General features: G+C 29.9%; 1 protein-coding gene across 1 annotated transcript in view; it reads right to left on the bottom strand.

The window, feature by feature from the left end:
* The window catches only part of LOC105620631 (glutamate receptor ionotropic, kainate 2), a 147,708-nt gene that overhangs the window by 8,337 nt on the left and 113,334 nt on the right, over positions 1-26,037 (bottom strand). Inside the window, exons 6-13 of the mRNA XM_012202121.1 lie at positions 22,814-22,981; positions 14,062-14,082; positions 11,721-11,873; positions 6,341-6,562; positions 4,037-4,328; positions 3,284-3,422; positions 2,663-2,800; positions 491-689 (exon numbers count right to left, since the gene is read on the bottom strand). Coding sequence (XP_012057511.1) covers positions 491-689; positions 2,663-2,800; positions 3,284-3,422; positions 4,037-4,328; positions 6,341-6,562; positions 11,721-11,873; positions 14,062-14,082; positions 22,814-22,981 — 1,332 coding nt within the window. The remainder of the gene's footprint in view (positions 1-490; positions 690-2,662; positions 2,801-3,283; positions 3,423-4,036; positions 4,329-6,340; positions 6,563-11,720; positions 11,874-14,061; positions 14,083-22,813; positions 22,982-26,037) is intronic.

Raw genomic sequence — 26,037 nt, 5'->3', positions numbered from 1 at the left:
ATATAATAATATATATATTATATATATATATATATATATATATATATATAGAGAGAGAGAGAGANAGGGGGGGGGAGGAATTAAAATAGAATTTCTCATCATAATTAAATAATCTGACATTTCAACCAAAAGTTTTATTGACCAATCAGAATTTATTATCAGTATTTAGTTTTCACTAGAATTTATGTAACCAAATGTATTTATTGTAATAAAAATATACGCAATACCTTTATTTTAACAAAAATTATGAATCGTTCATATAGATATCTCAAATTATTATTATTATTATTATTATTATATAGATATTTCAGATTAATTCAACCATTTTTTTTTTAATGTAACTTTATTATCTTATTGAATAATATTATTAAAAAATCGAAGTTCTTTCGTATTTTCAGAATAAATATTACAATTCTCAAAAATACATAAAACACTTCAATGTCATTCTTGGGAACACAATGAATAATGTATACAAAAGTATTAATCTCACCTTGAAGAAAGCCGCCGTGCTGCCGCCTTTGAGAGCACCATATTTGATTTTCGTCTGCTTAGCGAGATCTTCGGCGCTTTCAATCGGCGAATCCATCCTCTCGACGGTGAGGAAAGCCGCGAGATTAGCCGTATAAGAGGAGATCATGATCAGCGTGAAGAACCACCACATACCAGCGACCATGCGAGTCGACACGGCTCTACGAGAGATCAAAGGCTTCTGTTTTCCATTGCAAGGCGTTTTAAACGGAAAAGCATGCGAATTTGAGCGCAAAGTAGTCCGCATAAACCATCTCGTGTAAATTCGTGCTCGATAAAGCAGAGCGTGTTGAAAATACGAATCGTAGAAAAAGAAATCAATGGCACTTGCCGTTGAAGAAGTTTTCGAAGGTAACTTTGCACCTTTTACGCGAAGGTAATGGAGCGTACGAAGTTCAACTTCGCTTTATATAACGAGCCAGCTGTATACGTTGCAGCTATAACCCATTTCGCAGTTAAATGATTCGCGTTCGCTATTAAACGGCAAATGCGGAAGCTGGCGAGCGAGAACGGACATATATACGAAACGTGTGCGGGCGAATTATTTTACATGCGAAAACTGGCGAGTATACATAAACGCAATTATGTCATGTATAACGAGCACGTGGAATTATTGGAAATTACTTGTGTAAGGGCATTCCAAGCTTCAGCGCATGCCATGCAATATCATGCATTTCGATAACTATGTACGAGCAAAGCGTTGTGATTAATTTTGCCGCACTTGTATATGGCACACCGGAAATCGCATTACAAAGATATAATTCTTGAATAATTTTTAAAACCATATTTTTGATAAAGCGCGTTTTATTCGTTTTCTAACTTCGAACCTTTTAATTTTGAATATTAAACTGCTAATTCTGTATAAAGTTAATTTTCTATTAAGAGAGAGTCTGCTTCGAATTAACTAGAATGTAAAGTTTTGTTACATACTGCTGCAGCTTCATTTGCTATAATCCTTTAATTAAGATTCGTAATTAAGCCATCGATTAAATTTTCATTGTTCTTCAAGGAAAGAATCGACATCAAAAGCTGTTAAGGAATATATTCCTGTCAAGTAATTTTCACGTTTTCCGGTATACTTGGTGTACAATCAGTTGCAGCAAGCCTACGATATAGCACGGCAGGTTTATTGGTTCTTTCATCATTTGAATAATCTACAATAACGCGCTGTATATTCGCTTCCCTCATTCACGATTAAACTTAGCTGATAACAGCGACATAATGGATTCTACATTCGTACTCCATGTTTATATACACTGCGTGCTTCTTCAGTAACTTACTTCGGCGCTATATCGGAGCCTTGCTGCATGAGAGAGCCTATGGTGAACCAGAGCGAGTTCATTAGGGTGAATTCGTTCTCGAGGACTTCGGACTGCCCGTTGCATGGATGGGGGTTCTCCCACTCGTAGGGGCTGAACCTGCGGACAGGTGAAAGGGGAAGGATTGAGATTAGATGATAAAGCGTGCACCTATCCGCGAATTTTTCCGTGTCGTCACTCTCTGAAATTGACGAGATAAATTATATGCTTCGTACAATTAATGAACCAGAGATCTTTTATTGAAGCGATATAATGATTGTTTTATGATGAAAGCAATCTCCGCAAATAATACAAAAATATATAATAAGAAACATGTAAATATATATCTAATTATTTGCATTATTTAGCCAAAATGATAAAAATACTATGAAAAAACTTATTTTAATATAAATCTCATTTTCTTGGCAACAAACAAAATTTATTTTATTATGACATCATTATTTTATTCCTTCAGATTCAGTTTAATCATATAAAATTTAGTTTTCTAAATTAATTTTACAAGATTATACTTCATTAGTGTTATTTTTGTGTGCGTTTAAGAATAATGTAGTATAGCTTACTGTAAGTGTAACATATTCTATTTTATTTCTGTACTTCTTGATAAAATACGAAAATTGCTTAATTTGGCATCTCGAGGCTGTTGCTGCCTGTTTTTTTATTGATCTTATGATTTATGCACGAAGAAGACAAAGACAATAAATATTTAGTTTTATTAAGGTATAGTCAGCGTGATATCATCAGTGTGACATGCAACAAATGCGATGAGCACCTATTTGCGCAAGAAGATTGTTATCTCGATGGGTGAAAGGGCTTACTTTGGCAGAATATCACAACCCTGCCGCATTAGGGAGCCAATGGTGAACCACAAGCAGTTAAAGAATTTGAAGCGGTTCTCCAGATGGTCCGGATTTTTGTTGCACGGATGCGGGTTGTACCATTCATACGGCGTGAATCTAAACTTAACGATTCCAAATACGTTCTGATCCAATGGCATTGAACGTTTTTTATTATATAAAAAGTCCTACCTTAAGAATTTTTGCATTTCTCTTATAACAAATTCATCTTAGCACATATTATTTGAACAATAAATTTTTATCAACCTTGTAAATGATTTGCACAAGATAGCTAATATAATATGTAAAACAACTGCGAGAATTAGAAACAAAACGAAAAATTAAATTTCTAATTAGATATCCTTATCGTGAAAATTAAGAAGCATAAATATCGATGTAAATTAAAATTTTGATCATTATTTAAATTTATGAGACAAAGACATATAAAATTATCGAAGTAAGATAGGTTCACGTTTCCTTCGTATTTAATTTATCGATGCATCATGTTAAAGGAGACGCGATCGCATTGATTAGATAAAGGATTAAATTTCCAGAATAGTGTCACAACGTTTTGTCGGAGGAATTTAAAGTGGTTTCACTTGCCTAGCTAATATAAAGAGGAGCACGGAGACCCCGAGATAAGCCGTTGCCATGTAGATCCAAACGTCGAGGCTAAGAGGGCTGAGGAACGAGAACAAATTCGGCGGTTGCTTTATGGGTTTGCGGTAAAGTATGCTGATCCCTGGAAATTCAAAATTCTCATTTTATGCTTAGCCATAGCGGAGACCACAGGTAGAATGCATTGATGTGTGGACACAGTGGACCGTATAATCATCCGTGAGATTTATTCTGGTTTTCGTTACGACCACCTATGGCTTACGAAGGTACATAATAGCTCATAAAATTGCGTCCGAGAAATTATTTCAGAGATATGCAGGACAAAGATTGCTCGCTATGTGTGACATTTTAAATTTTATTCCGTTATTTTAATTTGAAATAATAATTTTGCTTCTAATTTTGCTGACGCTGTAACTTACTATTATTTTTGCAGAAATACAATTTTAAATTTTTGATTGTGTACAGAAATGTAATTAAATAATATTTTTCATAAAAAGCAGTTATATCTCTTTGATATCAATAACGTATTTGCTTGAAATGTGATTATCTTTTTTCACATCTTATTGTCAAGCTTATTGTCAAGCTGGAAGCGACAACATCGTTAGAAAATATTATAACATCATCTTAAACTATTTATGTAAAATGGCATATTTTTTTTACAACTCCTTTCATATAACATGTTTATGTGAATTGTAAAATTACAGCGATATTTGCTGCATTCGTAACGTTGACTCTCACCTAAAGGCATGAACGGCGTCGTGAAATCCACAACCTGTTCCCGGTCGTACGTGATGGTGAGATCACCGATCGCGAGATCGGCCTTTTGCTCGAGTAGCTCCTTCATCATCCCGTCCCATTCCTTCGTCTGCGGATTGTACGAGCCGTAACGTCCATCCGGCACAAGTCGGAACGTATAATTGAATCCTAGCAGCCGCGATATCTCGTAAATCAAGTCGACGCTGTAGCCTTCGAATTGCGCATTTCCGGTAAGTTTCTCACTCGAGTCCTTCCGCATACAGTATGGCGCGCTCTGCGATGAGGTAATGAGCTGCTGTCAATACTACATATAGGTGTTTAAAGAAATGCTACGAATTTATCGATACGAGCAATTAACTTATCGACGATAGCTCTCAACGAGGCTGCCAGTGAAGTTATAATATCTGCAGTAATAATCTTACAATTAGCGACATAATCTTACAATACGCTCGTACCAATATCGAGATTAACTTAGAAGATAGTACAAAACTATACATATTGATTATTAAAAGAAATGGAAAAATAGAGTTATAAATAATGTTATTTTACAATTAATAATCAAATAAGTCTGATTTTTCTAAAGTTGCAATTTAAGTACAAATGGTAAAATATTTAATGATGGAAATGAAAAAATTGATATTGTTCCTAACAATAGAAACACATCAATTAACATACATTTCATATCTTTATAAACCTTGTTATTTATTTTGTTGTTTTAACATTTAATATAAATCTCACGCAGCATTCTATAATGTATGTATACCTAAGTATACCTACATGTTGTATGTTCTTATTAGATAGATCCGTTTAGTTGCGGATCTCGATGTACTGATCGAAGAAACGTTAGGACATTGAAGTTTTTATGAGAATGATTCTCACGCGATGTATCCCGTTTCTTATCATGCCAGGCCTCACTGCGGGAAACTTACTGCTATCCCTTTCTCGAGCAAGTTTCAAGGTACTTAATACATTATCATTACATTATTTGTCGTCGCAATTAGAGTGAGAATAAGTAATGTAATCGATCGTCGCGAAAATTTCAATCAACAATAAGTCACGTGCGTATTAGATTTCTAGTGTTTCTTTCTTCTTCTTTTCTTGTTAGAAAAATGAGAACGAGAAAATAACGAGCATCGCTAATGGATGGACAAAATTTTTCCACTCCGCTGTGACTGCCGCTTAAATGCGGTGACGTTTCTGTTTTGTTCGCGCTTCGATTGAAGCAACGATTTCCGAGTCAGGCGTGCGATTGTCACGAACAATTTTTGCAGACATGTCTTCAAACGAAATAAATGGTTTAGGATTTTTTTTTATTCTAAACGACATTTTTCGCACATTGTTTCCAAAATTTATATCTCAAGCTAACAAGGAAAGGCATACGGAAGTAATCCTTCGATTTTGATGAGCTTTAAATATGTCGTTTTTTAGACAGAAAAAAAAGATACATATTTTTTTATATATATCTACTTGCACTTTTAAGAGATAAAACCCCTTAGAACAAATCAGTTATTCTATTTTGACACGAATATCGTTAAAACTATGAGAGACAGAAAAAAATGTTCAAAATAAAAGTTGAATTGTTTCAAGAGTACTTCAAAATAACAAATTAAAAAAATTTGTTTAAAAATTTTTTATTTGTAAAAAATAAAAAATTGCTTTTGAATTATAATTATCAAGTACTCTTAAAACCATTAAACTTTTATTTCGAATATTTTTTTCTTTCTCTCATAATTCGACTCGAAATAGAGTAACCGTTTTTTTTTAAGAATTATAAAACAGACATTTAAAAATAGAAAACGATATATTTAAAGTTCATCAAAAGGGGACAAATCGGTGCGATTCTTTGTAAGTAATTTTTGTCTTCTAAAGTTTTATCTTATTACATAATTATTTCTAATTATTTCTAATTATTTAGTTTCGATAAATTTTTATCTTATTAATACAGTTTTAAATATTAATAAGATAAAAACAATTTAGTAGATTTAATGTATAAATAGTACAGTGCTTTAATAAATAAATTAATTTATAATTAATTGGTATTTCTTATTCTTCTAAAATGAAAGAAAGAAAGCTATTTATATAATAAAATTTATTTAAAAAATAGGAAAGAGCAATGTGTTATATATTATCTTCATCCAAATTAAATAGTACCTATCCAATTATTTATAAGATTCAAAGAAATAGAATTTAAGTGTTCGTATTCGAAGATGAAAATTTTATTCAATATATTATTCTGATGTTTGAAAGAAAGGAAAGCCGCGCGTATTCTTTAGAAACGTCACTCACCAGTATAGTCGTCACGATGAAAGTCTTATTCTGCAAGTTTTCAACGATTTGACTGTAAACATCACCGTAGCTTCTCGTAAAGTTGATACCTTTGGTACTATTCCAAGTACCGATTTTCTTCAAGCCTTCTTTGTTATTCAGCTCGATGATGTCTAGAACGAAGTCGGAGCGAAATCCCTGATGATCGAACTTGATAATACCCGTGAGCCCTGTCATCTCCACCTAAAATATGTTGAAAATATTTAGCAGTTAAAATTGTATCTTGTTTTGTTATATAAATATAATATTTTCTTACTAATTTTATTAGATCATAATTAAACGATATTTGTGTATTCACTGAAAATTGTAAATGTTACTTAAAATTGGGGGAATGAGTAGAATAAAGATTTAATTACAAATCTTGATATTAATAAAAATTAAAATAACTTGCTACTTTTTTTATTATACATAAATAATGGGTACATAATATTAAATGAACAATATTAAATGAATTTATGTAAGAAGAAATTACTTTAAGAAATTACATGTTATAAATATTATCTATTACGATCAAATACATGAAAAAGCTATTGCCGGAAAAAGTGCCTAAGTAGAATTGTGCCTTTATTCCGCCCGTCCCCTCAATTATATATACAGACGTAAATCATGATATTAAAACATATTGTTATTTTTTTATATCTTATATTCATTGAAATACTAAAGTATATGACATGATGGTTTATGCGCGAATAAATTAACATACAATCTGTAAGAGTTTTATACGCTTGTATGTGTCTGATATGCGTAGATCAGTGACTCTCAAAAATTGTGTCACAAACTTTACTAAATTTCTGATTTCAATCTTAGATATTTTGTTGGAAGCAAATTTATTAATAGCTTAATTTTATTTTTATTTTAAGTTTAATAATTCGATTTGATTTAAAATTTAATGAATATACGTATCTAATTGCTGCATGATTTTGATCGAAAAATGTTTGAGAGCTAAGATGGATATACATATAACCAAACTTGGATACGAACAGCTTCATGGTGCATTTATTACGCATACGAAAATAAAGTATACGTCTATACATTTACCGCTCGTAAATGTGTAGACGTATACGAGATGGGCGTCTGGCAACGACAGGATGTTATACTTCGCAATTATATGGAAATACTAAAGATGCATTAATATACGATTATATCTTATATAAAGATGAAAATTCTGTTCGTAAAGTGATTCGCGAATATTTATATATCTCATGATAACCGAATTTTGCCACGTCTTTCTCTATGCATGAGTCATATTGTACATTCCTAAAACGATGGAATTGCGGACGAAATTCTAGGTGACTGCTGTAATTACTGTTACCTGAATATCGTAAATTAAATTCTGTTCTGACACGCAAGATTAATATTGATGCTATCATTACTGACGACTTATGATGTGATCCTTGGAAAGATTATTTTAATTGATTGTTATTACGTTACTCGACTAATATCGTATCAATATTACATAAATAGATGTCCTATCATATCATCATATATGTCTGTCATGAAAACTATCGGTAATAAAGTAACGTAAGATGATGACTGCATTAATCGTCATGAAATCTAGTAAAAATCAACAAATGAATTCTGACAATATTTAGAATGTTTTGATAGCACATTTAATACTACATTTTTTGGTGTAATGTAATTTTATAGTATAACTAGCCAATTGAGAAATTTTTTATTACCGAGAAATTGTTTTCGCACAATACAAGAATTACACTGGTCGATAAAAATTCAACCTGTTTGGTTTCAAAGTAAATGAAGTCATTTTTGATAGTTTTGATGCGCTGATTACTTATATATAAGTAGTTTATATAAGTAGTGGAAAGAATAGACATTGTTTTTCATATTTTCACAGGCTTGATCGTAATAATCTTTTTAATATATAATTTTTAAATGAATTTTTTTCTTAAATCCAAGTTCTTTGAAATATTTAGGAGTCCTTGTACTTTCTCTACAAATATACTTCATTTTTTGCACTTTTTAGTTAAAATATAATATCTCCAAAACTTAACATAGTACGACATTTTTGGGATTACATTCGCAATTCGCAAAATCTATCAGAAACAGTTTCGTTTACTTTAAGGCCAAAAAATGATGTCGATCAGTGTTATATTTGTTATTATTTCGTGCTTATTATTTCAATATATTCTTTATAGTCTTTTTCTTTACTGTCGTACTACGAAATTGAAAATTTATAGCTTTAAGTATCAAAACAGACATACAAATTATATCTGAAAACTTTTAGATGATAACAAAATTAAATAATCGATTTCTTTTATATTTTTTTTCACGACTAATCGGAGATAATTTCAACTTTTATAAAAATTATTATATATAACGTTTAATCCGGACGTATGTATCACGTAATTGGATAGTTGCGTAACCAGTTCGTCGAAATTACATGTCTGGTTTTATCGACATCAGTTTTTGCTTATCCTGGTCAGGATGTTCGGCCGCGTGAGCGACAGATTTCGTTCGTTCGTGACATATACGCAGTCACGGGTGCACATGAGAGCCGCCTCGGCATAGAACATATCTTCCAGTACTTGTCAATTTCGACATGGCGACGTGTATGACGAAGCACGTTTCCATATTTTGCGTGCAACGCATATTTATATTCACGGTAACTCGTATCTACCATGTGTTATTGTCAGAGAATGGAAAGTTATTTTTTAAAAATAACTTGTTATTCTCTGTTATAGTTGATTCTTACAAATAAGTTATCGTTACCGATACTTAAAAAGTAGAATAATTCGTTACTTTTCCGTTACTTTTTTAATGCTGAAATAAGATCAGTTTAAAAAATTTGTCAGTTAAAAAATATGTGGCAATATTTTTTGTTTAAATAAAAACAATAATGACATTAGACTGATATGTGAAAATATAACTGAGGTGCGGATGCGGTGCAGATGGTCGAACAAAAATTGATTAAAAATGACATCTAAGTTATCATATATGATAAAAATGGTATGAAAATATTGAAGAAAATAAAAAAAAAATTGTCACATACAAATATGTTCAAAGTATAAAAAGTAGCGATAGAAATAACTATAAAATTCGTTACCAAAAAAATGTGATCACGTTGCCATCATAATTACCAAAGAAAAAAATTACTCCGTTATCTGATTGTTATCACGAAAAATAACTTGTAACGTGTTACTTTCATTTCTTAATTATTGTATCTAATATACATTCGATTTTATTGTTAAGCAGGTGCAACTCGCCATGACAATATTTGCTGCGAATAAATAGATGATATCGAGATAAAGTATAATTTAATATGAACAATTTTTCAGCATATCACACACACATATATAGATTCTCTCATATACATTATTTTATCTATTAAGAAAATATTTGATAAATTAAATTCCTTTAAAATACAGTTAAGAAATACATTTTTGTGCGAACGAAGGGAGAAGTTTATTATAGTATTTATGTAGAATTACATAAAAAAATAGAATATAATAGGAAGTCTATATAACATTACGATATACCTGTTTATATATTCGAAGTGAGTCTCATTTAGCATAGAAAACAGAATTTTTATTATCTTTGCTTCCGTCTTTTTAAATAAATTTTCAAAAAATTAAGAAATCAGCTATATATTGATTAAAAACTTCGTTGTATTTAGCTTGAATGTTATCTGAATGTATCACAAATCTCAATACGGATTGCATAGGCGGTTCTTTGCAGGATGTACCATGGCAAAACAGCGAACAATTTGTCAGTACGCGTGACAGCTTCGTTTAAACCGGAGTAACTTTCCATTGTTTCATGAAAACAATCGCAACAGAGATCGCGGGAAGTCAATGCATCCGTGACTTCCTTCACCACGCGTGTCACGTATTTATCAAATTTTTTTCTTTACTTGTAAAAAATAATGCAAAGATACTTTTGCGTGTCATTTTAAAAATTAAAGAACTAGAAAACGCGGGATCTGTATTTGCATGTATTCGCATTAAATAAAATTAATTTTGGCTTTTACTAGTTTCTAGCGTGTACACAGATAATTTAATATCATATCTGACGATATTGACTTACGATATCAAAAGCATGATTAATTTTTATGCTACATGATCATAAATATGGATTTTAAAGATAAAGAAATTAATTCATTTTTTTGTGTGTATTATATCATTTTTGTGTGTATACATACACATATAAGATTAAACATAAAATAAATATAAAAAAAGTCTAAGAATGTTAGAAGAGGATGAGGAAGATATTATTGTATATGTGATTTGCCTGTGATGATTGAGATATTCTGAAAAGCAAAAGAGGGAAAAATAAAAATTCTGTTTATGTCTTATTACGGAATAACGAGTAAGAGCCTATCATGTATTATGCGTAATGTACATGGCGAGACTCGTGCTGCTTGTTAATGAACGGTACATAGATTACATGAAAGGTAAGCGAGCGAGTTGGTTGGATTAAGCATATCGTTATAATGGCTTATTACGTTGTCGGTGCGATCGATTGGTGGTGCGCGAGATTAATTTCTCCCCGGTGTGATATATTCGCGATAACTCGCTTTCTGCTTTGCATCGTTGCTTCGTTGAATATGAGCGTGTAGTAATCATGTGGAAAGATGGCTGTCAATATATAAGCATCGCCTTTACTATCGCGAGCGTTTATCGCACATATTTTACAAAATGAAATATTTTAGGGTTTGAAAGGATCGCGCAAATCCGATTTATCATTATCCTTAATCTAAATTTATTTGATTGCTTTATTAATTTCAGTTAAAGTTAATTATAAATGTGACAATTGTATGATTATAGTCTAATATTATAGTCTAATAGTATCTATTAGTATCTAGTAGTATCTAGTATGGAATATTTAGTATTGTAGTGCTAAATGTAAAGCTAATGTGGAGATTATGCATTTAAATGCAAAAAATATAAAAATTATTTAACAAAAAGTTGTCATATCATTTACATAAAATCACTGTTAAAATATAAATTTATATCGATAGATTGTTATTATTCAAAATTAAGAGAATCGTGTGTAGACATTGAAATTATGAGAGAAATGATACATAAAGATATGAGAAATATAAAAAATTTACCTGTTTAATGTATAATTTACTCATATATATAGAATTGTTATAAATGTGACAATTGTACGATCCATATATTCTAATATCTAGTAGTATCTACTAATATCTAGTAGTATCTAATTTATTTATATATATTGTAATAACTATATTTATATATGTATTAGATTAGTTCGAGAGAGTTGAAAATTTTCAACACATAAAACTTTAACATAAAGGATATACATATGTTCTACATTTGAAAACACACACAATATATTAGTTATTTCTATTAACGTTACTTACAATTTTCATGTAATTGATAAGAGAGTATCCATGAGGCCAAGTATCCGTTGATTCGCAGGATAATGGTTTGATATCGATTTGTTGGGACGTGTCGAGATCGTGTAATGCTTTGGCAAAGAGATGGACAGCGTCGTACAACAACGATGTTTCAGTCTGCGAATCACACACATGATGAGATATAAGAGATGTAGCGTATACAAAATATTTCACACAAAATGATTAAATGGAAGGTTTTACGCATAAAGAGGCTTGCTGAGAAAAAAAACATTTTTAGAAAAAGCTATCTCAACGTCATGTAACATAATCTGAACCTTTTTTTTGTAATAAATTTTCTCGTTATTAGTACTCGTGATACATATGGCTACATCATGTTTTTGCGTACAACACATATTTCCTGTTTTAACAAAAATTTTGTATACTGTGGTACTGTTTTTCGTTTACAAAACGTAAGAGAAAATATTTTGTTCACACATTTTCCAAACTTTTAAAGTTAGTTATAGCAAAATTCATGTAGGTAAGTTTAGATTTTTCGAATAAAATACTGTAAATTAAAGTTTAATTCTGTATGTTCTTTATTAAAATGTAAATTTAGCACATTTATTAATGTATATTTATTCATTAAACAAAGTATATAATGATTGTATGCTTATTGTACAAGACTTTTAATATATACAAATATATAAACACAATTGCATGCGATATTATTAGGTGCTAGATTTCGAAGGAAAATCTTGACTCTACAGACTATTTTAAATGAAATTCACAATTCCACTACACACTCATGATATTGAAATTATCAAAGAGAGAAAGAAAATTAAATCTTGAATTCACTATTTCATGAAAGAGCTCGTATTTGGAGGTAGAGGTCAGACGGGGAATTCCTGTTTTCGCTTCAATGTGCGAAGGGTGGAAGAACGAAATCTCGGCTCCTAGGAGGATTTCACGGCAAATTGGCACCTCTGTTTCCCCAACATTTATATTTTGTAACTCGTGCGCGCGGTATCCCCGCGATACTGTCGCTGTAAAAGCGATATCACCTCAGGTATCGCGCCTTGTATATTCCTCCCAATATATTCGGGACAACCAATATCCTTACCGGATTTTACGAGGTCTTTCCCAAGGACCGTATTTACGAAGGAACTAGTCAATGTATCCGATTGTATCCGATTCACGTATTTCCCAATACGAAGGGATCGTAGGGTAAATCCTTACATTGACCCAAAGTTTCAGACAAACAGAAGTCTCTCAGGAAAACGATATTTTCTTCAATTTTATTCATTATTCATATATCGCGTATCGCGAAAGATAAAAAATGTAACATATCGAGTGGTTTACGTAAAAATTTCATATTGAAAGATATCGACGTGTGAATATTTAGTTCCAGATCGATAGAAGTATCGCAATTTTCTTTTGCGTCACTTAGAAAGGTGAAATTATTCAGAAAGGTTTCCAATCGAAATAATCCCATTTTTTGTCACTTGTCTTATCATGGAAATTTGGATAATTATTTGGAGACGATTTCAATGATTTTTTAACATTTCGTGAGCAAGCGAGAAGCGTGAGCAATCGATTCTGATAGGGGCGTGACTACGATCGGAATCGTAAATAGTTTCGAAATAATTTCTCATGCTTCTTTTATAAAGAAAAAAACATGCGGTTAAATTTTATATCATTGTATCTAATTTTAATATTATTTTTATTCTATTCGATAGAATACAGAGAAATGTCTCAGAATTCTTTATAAATAATTTTCTATTTTCATGATATTCTTTTTATCATAATTTTTTTATACTTAATTTCATACAATAAGAATAAAATTTATATAAAATTAATTAAAGAATTATTTTTTTCTGCGTTTTTTTTCAATTTTTGAAAAACTTAAATTTCAAAAATTATAACTCGTTATTTATACTTTATAATGCAATACATTAAGAAACAAACAATGATATATATATGATGTAACAATCATAATAATTTCATATGGAATCATAGAGTTCAGTATTTATACAGGTGAGAGTCAGTTGATGTTCCTGATTAAATGTTCTCGCTTTTCACAGATAATTCACTCGTAATGAAATGTGAGATATTAGATCACGCTTCATGAGTAATGAATTGGCTCTATGAGTAATGAATTACAAGCGTAAAAACGATTCAGATCGTTTTTATGTCACCGTAAAATGTTTGAAGGCGCAATTATTCATTTAAATATATTTTCCACCATAAGACTTATGAGAATTAAAAAATATATGTGACTGCATTATATTAAAATAAGTTATATTAAAATCTCAATTTTGCAGCAGATATTTTTTTATTTGTCTATTAACAAACATTTTTAACTTACCTTTATAGTAGTTAAATTATTCTGCTCCATGCGTGCAAGAAAGAAAAAAGACAATTAATTATATATTTTCCAAAATTGAGATAATGTATTTTTTGTTTTTGTAAGAACAAAAGAAGTAGTACAATGTAATATACATTGAACAAAAATCTCGTTTCATTAATTGAAATTTTGATCAAAAAGGAATAAATCAAACACTTAACAGTTAAATCTATTAAATATTCTAATCAAAATAATTAGAAAATTTAATTTAATGTAATTAAAATTCATTTTGTTTGTACTTTTTTTTGATATCATCAAAAACATTTTTCTTGGTGTAGAACTTTAAATTCGATAGCTGAAAATAATTGATGATTGTGTGAAATGTATGGAATAGAGGAAGGATAGAGAAGGGGGAGAGGGGAAGAGAGGGAAGCAAGGAGGGAGGAAAGAGGAGAGAGGGAGAGAGAAAGGAAGAGAGGGTGATCGGGGATGGGAGAGGGGGAAGGCGGGAAGGGAGAAGGGGGTTAAGAGGAAGCGGAGAGGGGGAGGAAGGAAGGGATAGAGAGAGGGAGGATTCTTTAATCATCCATAGAAAGTCGCAAGCACGGATGTACTTGCTAATTAGTAAGAAACAAAATTGTGCCATGTAATCACCGCGTAGAACTTCTTATACAAGTCTATTGACAAGTGGCGTTGCAAAATAATCTGCAATTTATGCCCGGAATAACGAGCTTATGTTCGCTTGCCGATTCTACCCGGTTATATTTCGTCTGTAATCAAATCAATATATTGTCCGTTTGTTTGCTGCGTGTACGCGATTGAGTTAATTAGCCTGGCTTTGACACGCTCGTAATGGGATTGCCTACATCCCTCCGAGGGACAGACATATCCCCGTTACGGAATTCGCCCAAACGTGATTGTTTGTTATGTGACGACGCCTTTGCGTGATATCGTCATTAAATCTCGACAGCGTCGACTATATGTTGTGACTGTGCTAACTCTCATAATTGTTTCAATGATGTCTTGGCTCTGTTTAATGTTTTGTTCATATTTTGCATATATGCGCATTGTGACATTGAATCTAATTATTAATTATTAGATACCTAATTGTGGAGTTAGGAGACAATTAAGAATTTTTCTTCTGAAGGACATTATCGATGTTGTTTATTGAGAAAATTTGTTAGTTATAAATTGATATACCTTTTATTTCATTTTCTTGACATTCATATATTTTTTATATATATAGCTGCGCGTGTGTTTATAATAGAACGCTTTCAAATTATTGAGGAAAGGAATAGTTTTTTACTGTAAATCTCTTATCATGAATAAGATATCTATTTGAAAACATGATCTTCTATAAATTGCACGATCTTATAATCAAAAGGATTCATTCCATAAAGATGAATTCTAATGATAAACGTTCTCTTGCTCAATAGCAAAGAACGAAATCAATCCGTTTTTATTTCTCACAGCTCATGTTTTCTTAAGTTATTGAATATATGATATATGTCTAGTCTACAAAGTGAAATTAAACTAGAAATATATAATAAATATATTATTATTAACGGCTTTATATATTTAGTGTGTTTTTTTATTAATAAATGTCGAATATAAAGAATTATAATTTCACTGATAGGTATCTAAATTTCGATTCAAGAAGCTTGCTTGCTTTTCTTCTTTATTATTCCACGACTTTTATATTTCTAATTTTAACGGCGCAAAGTCTGATGGCCGGCGCCTCGTAAAGCTGCGACACTGTACCTGATGAAACTGGCAAATTGAGAAAGTTTTTATTACTAGCGTTTCTGCGTGCCACGAATCGATAGCGCAGTCTTTGGTACCATTCGTTTTGCGACTTCCAATTGACGATTTTACAAGTTTTATTTTATAAGACTATATAAGAAAGTCAACCGAGTGTTTCTTTGTGCCGGCATTTCGTTCTTCTCTTCTCTTCGAAGCGAGTATAGAAGATGTGCTATCTGTCGTCACGATGATATATCTTCCGAACTATTGGTGTCTCTGTATGTTACAGGCAAGCTACCGAATTCTGTCCGCCCATACCATGTGATAGAAAACAAAGTACGTGAAAGTATGTTTCCGATAAAAAAGATAGTTGTATTTTGTTAATTATTTTTTTGTCATCAATAAATCAACAAAAGAGCAAGCTTCAAAAAAATCGCAAAAAAATGAGTAATTGCATTTTTCCTGTTTAGTTTAATTGATACATTAGTGCCTTGTATTATTACTAGAAGTCTTGGATTAATTATTCAGATTATACTTCAGTATTCTTGAAACATAATTTTTTTCTACATTAATGAATTACTTTTCTACATTAATGAATTAGTTTCTCAAAATTAAATTACGAAACCACAAAGGATTGAGCAATAGTAAAGATCAAAGATACAAGAGAGAGAAAGAAAAAAAAATATTTTGAATATGAAAAATAAGAGAATAATATCTTTTTTCTTATTCTTGCTATTATCAAAGCTTTTATATTATCAAAGCATAACTATATTAACAACTTAATAAAAAAAGAAAATTTGAAAGAAAAATTAAATCAATAGCATATCTTTTATACATTAATATATATATATATATATATACTACATGTATGGTGAGCGGAATTACTTTATTATATATATATATATATTTTCTCTATATTATGAACAGGTCACGGATCAAACGCGTATTTTTCTAAAAGAAAATTTATATTAAAATTACAAAAAAAAGAAGATAGAAGACAACCAACGATTAGAGTTTTTTCTAGAATACTTGACTGCTACTTACTGCGCTATTAAATTCATAACGTCAAATTTTAACTTAAGAAAATATATTAAATTTGATTTAAATTTATTATTATTTATTAAGTGTATATAAATGTTGTTTATTTAGAAACTAATTACAGAAATGAATTGATTTACATTTTGATACACATAGAAGTTAAAAAATAATAAAATTATTTTTAATTCAAGGAATTGGATTATCACTGTTCCTTTGACGTATAACAATTACAATTAATTATTTTACAATTTTATTACATTTTATGTTATGCTTCGTAAAATATTTTTTTAATGCCAATTTTAATTCAATTATTTAATTTTAATAGAAATTCATGGAAATAAACAAAATGTTCAAATTTTGCAAGTTGTATTATAAATGATGATTTCATAAAATTCATTAATTAGATTGATTAACTCAATAAGATTTTATTATCTCTGTTGCGCTGTATTTTTTTTTAGAAATTTCTAGAATTATAATTGCAAAGATTAAATATATCTTATTATAATTACATTTTTATAAAAAATTTGATTTTTCGATTTCAAGAATGCGGTTATCTTATGTAAAGAAAATAAAATAGAAGAATTTAACATATATTAAACATTAACATAATCAAAAATTAATAATTTGCTTGGTATACATTAACTACAATATATAATTTTAAGTAATAATATCTTAAAATCGTGTGTAATGTGAAAAAATAAATTGCACGGAAATAGGCTAAAGAAGTATATTCCTATTTTTATCACGTTATGGCAACAGAGTAAATATTAGTGCGCTTGAATCACATCTCGACTTTCACGCGGAAAAGGAAGGTGACACGAGAAAACATCTTTCACGGAATAATGTCGCAACACACGCTACTGTAACGAACGATGCAGCAGATCCGTCACATATTTGTACGAGGTGTTGCAGCTACGTATACCGCAGAACATCGACAAAAAGTTGTTGGAAAGTTTACGCGAACGTGCAACCGTGTCCGGGCAAATTGGCCTTTTTAAGGGCCCAATGCGCTGGACCCAGCAGATGTTGCTTCCGTTGAAATAGCCGAACGTACGGATTCGCACTTCTCAACTTTTCTGTGGTTGATGCCGTGCCAGATGCGACGATATAATTCGCTTTTCGCGAATTGGCATTTCGTTACTTGCTTCTTTTATGGGGTGTGGCACTATATACAATTCAGGAATTCACTCTTAAGGGGGGATTCTAGAAAGAGGAGATTCTTTAAGTTAATTTTTATGACTTAAAAAAAGCTATTGAATGTAAAAGTTTAAGGTTTTTAATACATATTTATTAATATTTAAATTATGTATGAACATTTTTGAAAATTTTAACCTTAATTTTTTAAAAATTATAAACTATCATGAACGTGTGCACATTCTTAAAATTATAAATTATTACATATATCTCATTTTAAAATAATGGTAGATATCATTTTTATTTATCCGAAACAAAGTGACAAAATTTTTAATAAGTAAATGGCCTTATTAGTGAGCTCGATCATAATAGTTAAATAGTATTTCGGTATGAATATACATTTGTATACATTTATATACATTTTTATAGATTAAAATGTTTAATCTACAGGGTACAATCTAGATAAATATTTCTATTGCCCGTATTAAAATAAAAAAGTTATATTAAGTACTAGCAAAATGATGGCACTAAAAAGTTCTAATTTTCTCAAAGTTCTAATTTTTTAAAAGGTTTTGCTTCTGTTCTCAGTAAAAAAAATATAAATTGTTAAAATATGAGGCCTGTTCTTCATCGAAAAATTTTCTAAACTAGTAAGTTGAGGTGAAACCAATAAGTTGAGGTGAAACAAATGTAATTTTTTCACTTCAATACATTGTACTATATGCATTAGTTCAGAGAATTCATTGATAAAAAACAAACTTATACTGACTTGATTTTAGCACGAACGATAGCGATATTCATGTACAAGATTAACTAAGAATTTTATTTCGAATAAATAAAAATCTTCCAATCATATTTATCGTCATTTTATAAGTTAAGATCCGTATAATGATTTATAACTTTAAAAATATTAAACTCAAAGAATTTAGTATTTTTTATCTAATATTAAACTCATAGAATTTTTCAGAAATTCAATATAATACTTAAAAATAAATATGTACTCAAAACCTTCAATTTATATTTAATAGTTTTCTTTTAGCAAAATCATGAAATTTAATCTTTCGATAAAATCGCTTTTTGGACCAAAAACCCTCCATAAAATCTTTAAATTTTGATTTTACTTCATTTAACTTGTGAAATCAGATTGCACTCATAGTATTATAAGAAAAATATAATTTAAACAATTCATATCTGTCATCACAATCCATATCTGTTAACCATTATTTATTAGTAAAAAAAACCTTAAGCAAAAACATACGCTCTCCAAGCTTAAGATATAAAATGTAAGAATATAAAAATATAAGAGCGTAAATTTAATAAAAAGAATAATTATCAATTATAATTATCAGTGTTTTTCTTAATAATTTGTATTTATTCGTTTATAAAATAATATTATTCCAGAACAAAATTATGTTTCGCAGTTATATTATATATTTATCAATTTTTTGTTTACACACAAATGTGAAAAACGCTATGTAAAATTACTTTAACAAATATATTAGCATATTAAGGCGTGACAGGTTGTAGATATAAATAGAACAATGGTGAGAATAAGGGTGCTGACTCAAGTAATCTTGACAAATGAACGAAAAAAAGCAAAGACTGCTATTTCATGAGACATCGTGATTAGTCATTCCCTAAATTATATGTAATTAATTAAGAAACATTGAGCAATCAACAAATTAGGCAAAAAAACAAGCAATCAATCTTTGAATCGATTTGTCTTTAAATCTATCATTACGTTTCATAAATATCAAATGCATATTATAAAATACAAAAAATAAGTTTTATACAAACATCATTTGGTAAAATTTAGATGATTAACATTGCGATGAGAGAGACAATAATGATGAATGATTATAAATCTTTTAACATAAGCATTAAGAAAAAATAAATATTTATAAACTTCCTAATATTGTTTACATTGCATAAATTTAACATATCCTATGTGGACTCCGACGAATTATTATATTTCATACAGATTCTGACATGTAACTCTTCGTCTACAATCATGTTTTTACTCCCTTTATCCAGTCTAAATTCTTTTTTATTATTCTAAACTTTCAAAGTTCTCCTCTTTTTATTTCAAAGAAATTTGAGAATAAAACTAGTGTCAGTCAAAAGGTTATAGAGGGAGGGTTAATACTCAATCTTATACTATAACGCCATACGGGATGTCGGCACATCGATTTAATCGATACATCTAATAAAATGTCGACTTAATGGAAATACTTGCAAACTTGCGTACTTTCATGTACATCGTCTATATACATATATACCGATTAATTTGCCGCCGTTTTTATTACGCCGCTGTGTACAGAATGTGTTCAGCACAGAAGTAGGTAAACTGCACATGTAATTTCCTGCGCTACGAGTCACGAGATGTTCTCGCCTTCGTATGGATTGTATTTGAAATCGGCTTATGGAAGTAAAGGAAGTAGTACGCGAATCACATACTTGCAATGAAATGAAACTAACATGGAAATCATGTTTGTGCGCGGACTACTTCTATCTGACCTGACCTCTTCAAATTCGAGACGTGCATAAAAATGGAGATGCGCTTATCCTCACGGTTTGCGGGAACTGAGAGAGCGGTGATATGATATAAAATTGAAAAGCAACCTACTTCTTGTAGTTACTATATATGTATTAACATTATGTTACGGATGTGAATTTGCGTAATATAATATTATGAGTACGGATGTAGTGTGTAATAATATATAACGTTCTAGCTTGGTGGTTCTTGTTAATATGTATAATAACACGGGGAACGCAATGTACTTACTTCTTGTTTGTTTAGCAACATTATCATTTTACAAACTTTAAATTCATATTTATTTCAATTCAAGTAATCAGTTTTAAAAAATGCTTGTCTTTATTATTTACATATAATATATATAGAATTAGTATTTAAACTGAAATTGTCTCAAAATTTGATATTGATGTTATTTTTTTAGATTATAATAATAGGTACTTAAATTTTTTATGCGAAATATATTGAAAATATACATATATGATCCTTGAAACAAAAAATAATGTAATAGTGAATACGTATGTGCTGAATGTACGTATTTTATAAATTATAGATATAAAATAATATTAACCAGTAAATATTTTTATCCTTATTGAAAAACAAATCTCAGTTTGAAAGTAACAAAAGCTCCAAGTAGATACTTTCAAACTGAGATTTGTTTTTAGATAGAAAACTTTCGAAAGCTTTTAAAAATTTTACTGCTCTCAGGTTTGAATATCTTTTCTTCAAAGCACGAGGTATATGTAGATATATAGTGAATAATTAACTATATTTACATAGCACTCTTAATTGGCTAATCATAATTATTTTTCTGAAGACTGATAGTGTTTTGTTAGTTTCTTAATTACACATGTTATTAAATCCGATTAAGGATGTCGTGTAAACGTAATAATTATATTCATATAAGTGCCTATATTCTTAATAGTTATATAATTTTATGTAAATATAATATAATAGTAAATATAGCAGATGTGGTAGAGGTACATTTTCTGTAAATTTCTTGATTTTCTGTAAATTTCTTGAAATTTGACTGAATTTAATTTGTAGTATTTTGTAAATGTGCAATACATATACATATACAATTTCAGTAAAACTTAATTTAAAATCTAATCCGTTTAAAATTAAATGTGATTACTAATTGGGAAAGTTCATACTATTTTGCTAATACTGTGCTATTTTTAATTATTAATAATCAGAATACTGTTAATTTGATATTTATACATATTGTGTATTCTTCAAAAATTATGTTAAATAAAGAACATGTCAGAAAAGTATTTTAAATACTTTGTATTTAAATACTTTATATTTAAATACTTTGTATTTAAAATAAGATCTTTACAATCCATATATTCTACTCTCATTTTCTAGAATATTGAATCTTGAACCTTTCAACTGTAATCTCAGTTTCATTTAAATTACAATATTTTTTTAGCGCTATTTCAAAAATTTATACCGTTGTGACCGATCAACTGAAGATAATTACAAAAGAGGATGCAAAAATTAAAAACGAGAGCAGAACGGTGTTGATTGTAAAGAATCCTAATTTGAATGAAAAATATTCAAAATATTTTTTTATATGCTATTTTTTTAAATAATTTTTATTTCATAATTTATATACCGTATTGTGTACATTGTCCTGGTTTTTAATTCATTCTTTGAAGAAATAATACGGATAAGAATTTAGAGATAAATCAATATTGTTTAATATCTGTTTAATCACAAAGATTTCGAACTTCTCGGGTCACATATAATATTAATGACTAGCGAGTTTGCCAAATGGAGAACAGAATCAAGAATTATTGAACCAATCATTCAATTTTTTGTCATATTTGCATTCTTATGAGAATCGGCATGTGTCACGGGGAATTCAATTTCCCCAAGGTGGTAGTCAAGTTTCAAATAGGGTAATACTCAATTATTACATTCGCTCCGTTATTCTCGGTCATGTCAAAGAGCGTGAACTGGCTCTCACTAAGTCTCGCAAGCGAAAGAACCAAGAAGAAGTAGATCGATGCGGCTGTCAAGCGGGCTTGCACGAAGAATGCGAAATTAGAGTGTTATTACGTGAGACGCGCGGCCGCTTTAAGGACGGGAACATATTTCGTCGTGAAACGATCTTTGCATTTGCATACATAACATCCTACGCTTACACTTTGCGAAGCCATATATCTTGTACCGTGTATTATTTATATTTATACTTGAGACGAACTTGGAGAGCAAAATATCGGCATCGGTAAAATAAACCACTTCAATATTACGCTATAATATAGCAGTGGCAATCCATTTCCGGTTACTATCGTTAACTTTCTGTGAGTTGCATCTTACCTTGTTACTGTTCTGTCCCATGTCAAGCTCACGATTATAGCGTTTCTCACCGTAGATCCAATCTTGAATTACCTTTTGAATTTCTGGCTTTTCTGGATCCACTAATCGAAAGGCAGTGATATTGGTCCCGCCATGCTTGAATTCTTCTAAGTCGACGGTATGCAAGTCCTGAAAAGAATTCCGATTGATCGTGACATGAATTCCTATTAGTCACACGTTTCTGTACTAGATTATAAAATTTCATATCAGCTACATTTTAGATACTATGGACTATAGTCTTTTTTCGTTACTACATTTTTTTAAGTGAGTATTCATATAATTTTTAATAATTACCTTAAATATAAATTAAGTAAAGAAGTATAGTATCAACACTATATCTTATGAACTCTCAGAATTAAAATAACAACCCTGACTGAGATAATATTTTTCTCAATAAGTTCTTTTCAGTGATTTAAAATGCTTATTTTAACTTCTATCATTACTAAATTATTAAATTGATCTATTTAATTTATGACTATTTCCAACTTTAATTTAGAACTACGTTTTCAAGATCAGCTATGTTCGACGCGCAGTGCAAGCTGAAAAATGTATTTAAATATTCATAAAAAATATTATTATACTAAAATCTTGCCTTGACCGCATTTAGCGCATCTTTACTCAATTTGATTTATTTATACGAGCAATCTAGATTAATTTATTATTATTTACTTTATGTTTGATTTTTAGAAATCGCTTGATATTATTCGATATTTGATATTATCCTACATATCTTATAAATATTATCTTATCTTACATCTAAATAAATATTAATACTAGAAAAATGCCTATTACGATCAAAGCTGGATCTTCATTGCTTTAAATAATTAAATATTATAGTCTTATAGTTGGAAAAACAATTCGGCACGCAGTTCTAAAAGACTACAATATGATATATATGCAAGTATATATAGTGTATATTAGTAATTCAAGATTGAATTATTTAAAGCAATGAAGATTCAGCTTGGACCGTAATAAGCATTTTTCTAGTATTGATTGTGTTTCTCACACATGCGGTCTAAAATAAAAGATTCTTAATATTATAAATAAATTTATAGAAAATACAAATATGACAGAAATAATTTAATAACTTTACGAATTCAAATAAAATTTCTCTCTTGCTTAAAGAGTATGCAAATAAACTCAAGACATTTTCTGGAAGAAGCTACGATCTTAAATCGAACTGGAAGATGGAAATTCTGTTTTATGATTTACTGTGAATTAATCACGTAAGATAAATCCCAATCGGATTCACATGGTAAAGCCGGATGTGACGTTAGATTTTCTGGAGAATCTCCTCTCACGACAAAACATTTCACGACTTGACTTCACAATCAGATTACATAAGGTCTCTCGGATTCTGAGAGAATCGTATCTAGTAAAACTGGACGATTTTTGTTTGCATTAGAGATTGATATTTTATTAATTGTTTAGTTTATCAGTTTTTATCACATGCGAAAATCTCACGTCCGATTTGTTAGAAGAAAAAAGCATCCATGTTGTTCTTCATTCTTTGTCACCCCTTACTCTCCGCGACTATTTTTAGCAATCAAAGAATTAAAAGGTCGACGTTTTATATTGGATGAGGAAGTCATAAAAGCGCAAGCGATTTGCGAACGCTTTTCAGTTAATGGATTTTGTATTGACAAGTAAAAGGAGTGAGATGAGACAATAAATGATTCCAATGCAAAAAATATATTTTGAAAAAGATTATATTATATAAAATATATATTTTTTGAAAGATTAAAGAGTGAATTGTTTAATTTAAATTCTCTGTTTTATATTATATTTTAATAGACTCTTATAATTTTACTTTATTAAAATTTCACGATTAAGTATATCCGCTTTTATTTATGTGATAAATTAAAACATTGTATCGAAAAATTGTATTTATATTATTAAAATAAATACATATAATAGCACATATAATATAAATGTATTAGTATAAATATTTAATTCTAGATTTTTATTCGAAGTTAGCAAAATGAATTGAACGTTTAACATTTAACTTTAAATTATGATTAATAATATCTTTGTTAATTTTTTTACTAAAAAAGAGAATTGTTTTTTAAATTATTAAATACGCGGTAAAAAAAATAAAAAGAGACTGTGCTTCTTTTAAACAACACGTATAATTTTCGATATATGATTTACAAATTAAACCTATTATGTAAGTAAAAGAAAGTAAAAATACATTGCATGTGTTCTTTTTTGATTAGATAATTACATTAAAAATATATTTAAAAAAAATTACGTTAAAGTATTGAAACAAAACTGTCAGTAAAAGCAATTTCAATACATAATTGTCTTAACGAACTATAACCAATTGATTATTTATTGTTTGCATTTCTCTTTTTTTGGAATTATTCTGAAATATAAGATATGAAATGCATCGCCATTTATACTTGCCACGATTTGCACCTGAACAGGAAGGACGTTTGAATTTGTATTCTTCGCGATAGTATATTCAGAAGCTATTGACAGGAGTGAAGATAACTCAAGCATGGAGCATTTGCTTCAAAGCCGGTATCTGTATCGGTGACGCTTGTGGGCCGACGTGATTTAAAGTCACGTGCAGCTCGAAGGAGTATTCCGCCCATCTTTTCAAATACTCGCGGAGGATCGCGTCGCGGCCATTTATTATTCTTTGTCCCGCATCCGGAGCATGATGGATAAGTCCATGTCCCACGATCTGCTGTCTTCGCCAAGTAGATGGACACAGTTGACGACATCGTATATTCCGATATCTCACGAATCGATTGACCGCCGTTCAATGATCGATCGTTGTCTCGCCTCGAGACATCCAGTTTGCACTCTTTCAAAATACGTTGCAACAACGGCGATATATCGTTTGCCACATAGAATAACGAGCAATAACAATGAGAGAATGCATCCACGGTTTACGAACTTCCCTTGCCCTTAATTCCGTTTTATCCTTTATTACTCCTTTGATAATCGTTGCACAACACGATTGCGAAATCTCTAGGGAGACAGCATGAAGATGAAGGCCATGAAGAGAATCATTTAGAAGCGCAAGTTCGAAAATTACGAAAATTATTATGATACATTCAAAATTTGCTTATGTTTAGTGAAATGAGATGACAATATATTATAAATTGACTTTTTCTCAATAAAAAAATAATGATATAATATTTAAATAATATATATAATAAATATATATTATATAT

The sequence above is a fragment of the Atta cephalotes genome (genome assembly GCF_000143395.1).
Source record: "Atta cephalotes unplaced genomic scaffold scaffold00028, whole genome shotgun sequence".
Taxonomy (NCBI): Eukaryota; Metazoa; Arthropoda; class Insecta; order Hymenoptera; family Formicidae; genus Atta; species Atta cephalotes.
This window is presented reverse-complemented; position numbering and strand designations above follow the sequence as displayed.